The 9,262-nt window shown below is 37.5% G+C and overlaps 1 protein-coding gene across 1 annotated transcript; it reads right to left on the reverse strand.

Annotated features, from left to right (window-relative positions):
* Positions 1 to 5,127: 5,127 nt before the first annotated feature.
* On the reverse strand, positions 5,128 to 8,418 carry LOC145764976 (failed axon connections homolog). Its single transcript, XM_082576694.1, has 5 exons — positions 8,321 to 8,418; positions 7,826 to 7,949; positions 6,969 to 7,301; positions 6,538 to 6,829; positions 5,128 to 6,000 (listed from the first exon to the last, which is right to left on the reverse strand). The coding sequence occupies exons 1-5, from the start codon at positions 8,332 to 8,334 to the stop codon at positions 5,942 to 5,944; spliced, it is 822 nt and encodes a 273-aa protein (XP_082432820.1). The 5' UTR covers positions 8,335 to 8,418; the 3' UTR covers positions 5,128 to 5,941.
* Positions 8,419 to 9,262: the final 844 nt, after the last annotated feature.

Raw genomic sequence — 9,262 nt, forward strand, 5'->3', positions numbered from 1 at the left:
TTGATTTCTAAAAAGTTCGATACATTGCATTTCTACAAAATGGATTTTCGTGTCTTTTTGATTGTTTGGGTAGGTATCCGCAGGGTCCACGGAGTTATGTGAATAAACATAATGGTCCAATATACAGAACCGAGCTGAGAAGCTTTGCTCTAGATAATAGTGAAGCAGATAAAATGTGGTAGGCTTCTCTCTTTCCATCTTTCTTCAAAGAAGCCTCTTCACTCTGAAACATCAAAGTCAACCAGTGGTAAGCCTACTACACAAAGATCTTTGCGATTTCATACCAAGGTCATGTCATAAACATTGGCGTTCTGAGCGTACAAGTAAGAAGCTTATAAATAATATCACACAAAGAAAACCAAAATTTCCGGAACTTATCACCAAAAAATACTATGAGGATCTATGCTCGGATGGTCTCTTGCTTAGGAGGCGTGCCATGGAGGTGTGCTGCTTTTGTTTAATTAGCAAGGCACATCAATCAGGCAACCGATAGCGCTTTGGCACACCACGCGAAAGCGCCCGCTTTCCGACCAGCCTATCAAATGCCGCAAGGTTTCTGCGATGCATGCAAAGACAAGATAGAACAGAGGATTTTAAATCAATTGCGTCACCATGCGTTAAAAGAAAGAATTGTTTGAGGGGAACCTTTTGCTCCATTTACCAAATCAAAATCTTTGCTCTGTGAAGGATTCATTAAATATACAATTTATGTTATTGAAACGTCGCAACAGTAAATTTTTTTCAAATAATGAAAACAAACTGCCACATTTTTGGTGACGACACATAATTTACAAAAATAATTAACCTTACATGATGAATGCCTTTGTCATTTAAATTTTTGTTGAAAATATAGTTTACAGAATATTTAGCTACAGAAAAGTGAACCATACCTTGCTTTGAAATCAAATTTCAGTTGCTTTTTTTTTCACTACAACATTTTCCTTAAAATATTTTTGTAAAGATAATTGTTTTATTATAGAACAAGAAACCAAATAAACAAGGAAACCAAATAGCTTATGCCTACCTTGAGTTCAATGCAATGCAGTATAATGTGGAGTGAGTAGCCTACATTAAGGGAAGTCTTGCTCGCATGAAATAGTACCATGTGTTGTAGTGTACAGACAGAATTTTAGAAGGCTAGCCTCGATCAGTAGCTGAATGAAACATAGGCTACCTCAAAAATGTAAACAATACAAAAAATGCACAGGCCTATACTTAGCAGTGTTGTACGTTGACGCCGTCAATTTGACGGCGTCAGCTTTTTGTTGACGCTGAGGCTAGCGCAGTCAGTTTATTTTTTAGTTGGCGGAAGTGATAGCGCCGTCAACTATTTTGCCGATTTTAAGCGTCAAGCGCTATGCGTCATTTTTTGTTTTCATGGAAAATCTCGTTTCACAATGAGAGTTTCACAATGTATTCTGGCCAGCGCGACACATCCGAATTACCGGCTTTTGCGTTGGTTGGAATGGTTCCCTGGAATACAAGCGGACGAAGTTCCCAAATGGTGATCACTCATATCGTGAGCAGCATCGAGAACGAGGGATCAGAGAGAGAAAGCGAAAAATCAATGAATGTCATCGCGGAAGTTGAAGATACTTTATTTCAAGAGCTCTGTGCCCCTGAAAAGAGCGATGCTGGTGCAGTGGACCTCGTTAAAAAATGTATATATGCTAAGCCATCACAGCACGTTTGGAATGGTGATAGGCTACCTTTCCGAGTAAACGTTTTCAAGACTTGTTTTTGAAATACAACACACCAATACCATCCAGCGCTGCTGTGGAACGCATATTTTCACTTGGAAAGGACATTATGCGTCCCAAACGCAGCAGAGTGTCAGACAAACGTTTTGAAATGCTTGTGTTTCTACAAGGAAATAACTAATAAGCTAAGCAGCTAATTAGGCTACAATACAGTCTCAAAACATACCTGCTCTTTATCTATAGCTATTGTTAGTCTAAACTTGGTTGAAATGCTGCCGTTTTGTGAGATCTTGGCTAAAATAGCGCTAGAAATTAGCGCTGACGCTGACGCCGTAAATTTCTTTAAGAGCTGACGCAGGACTTTACACCGTAAAGTTTTTAGGCAATTTGCGCTGACGCCGTCAGTTTATTTCATTGACGCGTACAACACTGGCCTATATAGCCTACAGTGGTGTATGGAGCGTGGGAAAATGAAAGATAAACCCTATGCGACATAAAGGTAGAAAATGTCAAGAAATCACCAAAGCCATTTAGCACAAGATATGCCAAAGAGTTTGATATTTTGAATTTTGTAGAAGTTGATTATTATAATATTATAATACATTGTTATAACGTTGAAGCAATTTTGTAGTCAATCTCCTTCAACTTGTGTTTGACTACGTCATTTCATCAACAGCCGGCTTAGGCTATAGTTGAAAGTATTTGCTATTTTTCTACGTGGTGAAGCGTTTGTCTTTGTGTGAGTTAACCGTTGTCCGCTAAGATGGCTTGCTTTGTTCTTTTTACTTCGGTGGCGGCTTGAAAAACCACAAAAAAGTTACATACAGTTTAAGTCACCTATGCAAAACTCGGCAAAGTTGGAAAAAATCCTTGTAAAAAAAAAACTTTTTAAAACAACTGTTTTTTCTAAAGCAGATTTTGGTGTTTGCCAATATGATATTACAATGTTTGTTAATTAAAACGCAAAATCGTCATTGAGGTGTCGGCATGAACTTAAACAACGATTAGTCTTCGGTGATGCATAAGCAGCATACAACGCACCTGCATCGCATGCTGACGAACTTTCAAGGGCTATGTTGTTACTTTAGCTGCATTATTATGCTCCACGTAGGGTTATATCTCGTTACACGTTTGCCATTAAGCTCGTACCTCAGGTTTTTTTTATCACTAGTAGATAATGACAGCCTACTCGAAATGGTAAGAGCCACTGACTATCGTAGCATTAACAATTTACAAAAACACATGAAAATGAACTAGTCACAGTTCTACGCAAACCTAACCCAAACAATGAATTAAACTTCAGGTGCAAAAACGACGAAACGCTGGAAATATTACATGGAACAAATCTTACAGGACTGGTTGGTCGCGGTGTCATTGTCAACATAAACAAGTAAACCATTACACAAACACATGACCATAGAATCAACAAGGAAGAAAGAGAAGCATGAGCTGAAAGGAAAAAAGGTGTGGTTTCTAAAAGAGAAATTAAACTTTTGTTGTTAGTTCTATGTTGAATATATTTGTACCGGTTTATAGTGGGGTACCCAGTCATTTGGTCGACAGACATTTGGTCGACAGGACGTTTGGTCGACAGGATGTTAGGTTGACAGAACGATTCATTTTAGGGTTAGGGTTAGTTAACTAACTTTAACCCTAACCTAACCCTAACTCTAACCCTAACCCTAAAATGAATCGTTATGTCGACCTAACGTCCTGTCGACCAAACGTCTTGCAAAATAAAAGGTTTCTCTCTCTCTCTCTCTATGCTCATGTGTAACGGTTTACCACATAAACATTTCATGCAACAATGCCCGATGACAATACACCTTATAATGTGGTGTATAGATAACAGCAATCTGAAGGTTATCTGTTTAGACAAATGTGATCGTTACTTTACAGTAGAGTGGCTTATGGCTTTGTAGCGGACGTGGAGTGTCGTATGTTGATACGCCCGCTCGTATATAGTCGTCAGCACGACGACAGCACTTCTGGGCACGATGGTGGCGAGGGGTGACCAGGACACACAGTCTTCAATGCTCCACGTTCGGATTTATTTTGAGTCCAGATGTTAAGGCGAAAGACAAAGCAGCAAGCATAATGTCAAACGAAATATTAAAAAGAAAACGAGCAGAGGTCGACCAATCCAACGTTGAAACTAATCCGTGACCGCTTCCAAACGGCCACTCAATGAGACCATCAACTAATAACACCAAAACTAATAGCTGACAATCGCGGAACCAGAATACTGTGCTGCAGGCTGCAGTCACACACCATGGTGGCAGCTGCTCAAAAGCCTTAGTTTGATTGAAAGTGTGTCGCTCAGAGCGTTCCAATCACGACATACAGATTGCTAAACAGTAGATGGACACGCGAAAAGAACGCAAAACTACGTAAATAACGCAATATGAGAAGGAAGCACCGCGCGAAATTCCACCCTAAAGGTTATGAAGAAAGGCAAGAACACCGCGAGAACCACAGAATGAAAACCATGAACCTGCGGGAGACCAGCTCAGTGGCCGAGTGGTTTCGCCTTCGGCTCTGGTGCTGGTAGATCTGAGATCGATTCCGGGTCGGGTCAAACCAAAGACTTTTAAAACGGTACCGATTGTGTTCTATGCTGCATAGCGCAGTGAGAATGAGTCGGGTAATAATGTGGTAACATCGTAAACGTGATACAGATTAAAAATGAGCCCTGTCGCTAAAAGACCTTAGCTGTTGTAGAGCGACAATAAATAAAAACCATAACATTATTATTATTATTATGAACCTGCGGGACCATACACGGACTCCAGAATCCTGAAGCTAAGCAAGCATGAATGTCGTCAGAAAAAGTAACAGCGAACATGTGCAAAGCTCGCCGGAGATACAGCTTATTATAAATGCAGTGCCATAGCAGTGACATTACCAAAGAAATACGTTTTCCTGCAGTGCAGTTGGTGGTTTAGGTTGTAGCTTAGCCTTATACCATCATTTTGTTCACTAACAAAATATCACGTGACTACGTTTAGAGAACACTTTTCTTCAAACCCACGCGAATTGAATTTCATGTAGTCACGTGGTTCCACAACATGTAGGCTAAGTCTGCAAAACCATGTACAGTCCGCGTTCTCTACAAACTTTCTCCTCGTTATCGTTTTTCACTCCCTTTTGTGCTAGACACATGGCCTAACAGCAGCTGCATTTTACAATTTGTATGAGACCTAGCCAAGATGGAAGTGAAAATAAATATTTCGCTTCGGTTACTGGATCTGGAACAACAGTATCAACGGCAAATTTCAAACTTTGAATTTAGATTTGCATCATTATTTCTCATTTTGTAATAGTTTGTTTGATTTTATGTTGCAGCTCATTGCAATCAAGAATAAACCAGGCAAACCCTCAACCAAATTAAAAGCATCAGAAAACTAAACGTCGTGCACGCTTTGTATCATGTACAGATGTATTAATAAAAATACGCTAAATAAAAGTAAAGACAAAATATCATCGAAGCATTAACGAAAAATAAAATTGAGTAAAATCGTATGGTAATTTGTTACAGGTAGTCGATCATTGACATAGTTGAAAATTTCACCTATTTTTTATTTAATATATTAATACGCTTACGATTGCACTACTAGGTTGTGTATTGAGGCTTGTCCATTGAGGCAAGCAACGCAATAAAATGATACGACAGCATTAAAAAGGGCCTATGCAATAACTAGAAACGTAATAGGTAACTTTCTTACTCATCCGAACAGCTTTTACTCTAATATATGTCGGAAACATAAAAATCTAATTCAGTCTTCCCGCCCCTGGAATAACAAATGCTTTGAATGAGCGTTTTCAAACAAAAAGTTGATCAATAGTGACGTCATATATTTTACAACATATATATTATAGCATACCACGAGACAAATACGCTAAAAGTTTTTTTTTTAATTGTCTCACATCATAAGATTTTCAAAACAAGAACTACAATATTTAGGAAAAGATTATGGCGTATGCCATGGAAGCGACGCATTTAGAGGTCCCTAAAAAGTGAACAAATGTAAACTTAGTTTTCAAATATCTGTTTCATCAGGCAATTAAGCGTTTGGAACTTGTCAGTAGAGTGCGCTAATATAGCAAAGTTAAGAACAGAACTTGCATGAAATAAAAAGACATTTATAAAATAGTGCAAATCATAAAGGATAGTGTAAACTTCATTCAGTAAATAATCTGAGTTTTTTTCAGTTTCAAGTCTTCTTTAATCTTTTTTCGGTTTAACACTTGCAAGGAGTCACTTTGCTCTGAGTCGTTGCATTGTTTTTTGCTTTTCCACCTTTAAAATAAAATTGCGTTTTAAATCAACACAAACCTTAAGCATAGTTTATTTTAAACCAATTGGAAACTATTTCTTACCTGAACGTTGTACAGTATTATAGAACATTTAGTCATTTTTGTGCAATGACCATAAACAATAGTTTTGCCTATTACATTTAGATTTCAAGCAACCATTTAAAGTATAGTCTGCACGCAAAAAAAGCTTTGTTTATGGCTTCGCTGACGCTTGTTGCATTCAATTATATTGAGTATCCTCTAAACGATTAACATACGTAGCCTACTTCACTCAAAAACAAAGCTTTACCCGTGGACATGAACGTATTCACATACAGCTTAGGTCTACGTGAAAACAAGTTGAAGCATGACCAATTACAAATAGGTATTGACAAAGGTTATACGTTTATAGTATTTTATGACTATTTACCCTGTCATGCATACACGAGAAATAATGATTATAATATTTAGGTCAATTAGAACTGAGAAGTGAAAATACAAGGTTTTAATCTGACAAATATATCACAAAAAAGATACTCACATTTAACAGGCTGGGGACTGCAGAGAGAGTCCCAATCCGGCCAGTAAGTTTCTCTCATCCTCAGGACGTAAGACACGAGATTTGGAAGATCGTTGATCATGTGCTGTCCAGATGGTGATCCTTTCATGTTGTAATAGACAGGAGCCAAGAAACCAAATAAAGTAGCATCAATTTCCGATGGTTCTTTCCCGAAGAAGAATGGCTTATCTCCGAGTTGTTCAGATATCGCAAACAAAGGTTGAGATGCTCTTTGTACAATTTCTTCACCATGGTCAGACCAAACACCGCGTTCCTGAAACAATCCAACTAGTTTATCACAAGATGCGTGCCTTGTTCTTTCAAAAATACAAATTGTAACTTGTGGCATAGATTAAATGCAAAATAATGGGTTAGTAGATATTTTATTTTTAACCAGGCTGATGCAATCTTACCATCATATTAGCTTTTAAAGTCGGACGAATGCACCAACGCAACATCATCGAAAACCCGAATCTCATAAAACAGTTTTCGAGAGGAAACGTGCTGGCTATGTTCTCATCCATCATCCATCTCTGATACTCCAAGCTCCAGTGTAGGTTCTCTTCCACCATTTCCCGAAATTTGAGAGCAGTTGCTTTGTCTTCCAAACTCAAATTCTCGTCAAGATTTTTGCCAAAGTCGCTATTGAGAAGATCAATGATTTTTCTTGTGTCTTCAGTGATTTTCCTTTTGTAGTTGATGAAAGGAATTTTTCGCTTTTTGTCTGACATCACACAAGATTGAACCTGGGTAACATATTGATATTTAAACGACCAATAGCATTAAGTTGTTTTAAGTAGCTGCATTTTTGACTTTGTAAGCGATACCGATGTCTGTTGTTTACAATGTTGAAAACGAACAATTGCTGGTTATGTTAACAAAAACACCGCATGTCACTCCTCAAGCTGAATGCGTGTCATCCACAAATAAGACAGCTTGATCTCAGTATCACCATTTACTTCAAATCAACGGCATCATCAGCCTAAATCTGAGCTCTGTGCAGGGCTGTTAAGATGATGATTTTGGGTACGATACCAACGAGATCCTCAGGCCCCTAATCAAGGCATTTCTTAAAAAACGCACTATATATCCAAAAAATATGCGGTTGTTTCTTCAAGTGTTGAGACTCCCTGAAAAGGTTACGGGCCTTTAAAATCATCTGGGGTCTGAGTCCAAAATACTCCCCTATTAGCCATATGGTTCATGAACTAGATCAAGGGGCACAAAAAATAGTAAACTTAACTAAAGGGTGAGTATAGAGTCTTATTACCTTGTACTTTATATCTACCATCCTCAAGTAAGTTTGTAGTTTGAGAGTCAGCGGAGTTGTGCATGGGGAAAGGTAGTTGTTTCCCATGCACGAGACTGTAACCTCGGAATCGTTTTTGATTTGTCTGTAACAAACAGTTAAATATGATTTCAATAGCTTTTACATTAGCCTGTTTTGTTTTCTTCAATGAAGAAACAACGAAAACAACTTAAAGTCTACAGTAGTCAAAAATGGTTTCAACAAATTAATCAAGTTGATAGATAGCGTTGAGACATTATTTATTGTTTTGCTCTCACAATCAAGCATCGCCTTTTGCTCACGCATGAAAGTTTTCAAAATTGCAACGCCATAATACAAAATTATACAATTTTTAGCAATCTTGTTACGGTCAAAAGTGTAGCGCATATAGTAGCAAAGAATAATGAAAATTGCTGTCTAGTGAGCATACGAAAAACACATAAAAAAATTAGATCGACTTCAGCTTTGACAACTTACTTTGAATATTCCATTTTGCTTGATGTTTTTGCAATAAGTGCGAAGAAAACTGTGATCGTGTCCAATATCTCACTTTTGATTTCAAAGAGTAGTTTTGATTCAACTATATGCTACTCGAATACAGCAGCGTGTTATATAGACCGAAGATCTACTGAGAAATCACAAGACAACGTGACTGTAAACAACATTCTTCACGTGATGTCACGAGACGCTTTAAAACTCAAAGTGTTGCCATTTCAAATTTGCAGAACTTTTTGTATTGATCTTTTTTACCAAGTTATGCTTTTACAATTACGGTTGACAAAAAAAGGTCAGAGAAATGTTAATGCACTTATAATGTTTTCGGATTTTATGCCATGTTGTGAAATACTCAAAAATTTGTACAATTTAACAAACAACATAAACAAGATGTTTAGTTGTTTAATGTTTTCTAAACAATTTATTTTTTTCAAAACGTCATATTTTATTAAGCTAATTTCTGAAAATTTGGACGATGTGCTGTTAAAGCTGCATGAATTAATTCTCTCCAGTGTTTATTTTTTCGGATTACACGATGTTGTGATTTTACAAACTTCACTTCAGAAAGTAGATTCACGACCATACTGTATGTCCTGCTAAATACAAAAGTGTAACACACTGGTATTTTACTCTCGGAACCTTTCCCAAAACTCAATTGTAGAGTGGCATTAACTGAAAAATTTTGGAGGCATGTCTTCTTGCATTTTAATCAGTTCCATTTCACAAGCAGACGTTTGGCGAACAAGTCAGCTATAGGCTATCACTGATTACATTGAGTGGATGAGTAAGGTAGGCCTATCAAAATGTAGTGTAAGCTCCTTCAAATCTGCCTTGGAACTCCTTCGGCTTCAGTAGTCCTTGCAATTTGGTTTGTATTCTTTCAATTTGTGGTCTGAACTTTCCTCTTTATGAAAACATTGCTCT

This window comes from Aplidium turbinatum, chromosome 2 (genome assembly GCF_918807975.1).
Source record: "Aplidium turbinatum chromosome 2, kaAplTurb1.1, whole genome shotgun sequence".
Taxonomy (NCBI): domain Eukaryota; kingdom Metazoa; phylum Chordata; class Ascidiacea; order Aplousobranchia; family Polyclinidae; genus Aplidium; species Aplidium turbinatum.

What these genes read in the sequence shown, in the direction of transcription:
- LOC145764976 (XM_082576694.1), bottom strand. An exon ending in TGGTAGATATAAAGTACAAG is followed by an intron (nt 7,302 to 7,825) that starts GTAATAAGACTC and finishes TATGTTACCCAG; the next exon opens with GTTCAATCTTGTGTGATGTC. An exon ending in CAGTCCCCAGCCTGTTAAAT is followed by an intron (nt 6,001 to 6,537) that starts GTGAGTATCTTT and finishes TTTATTTTAAAG; the next exon opens with GTGGAAAAGCAAAAAACAAT.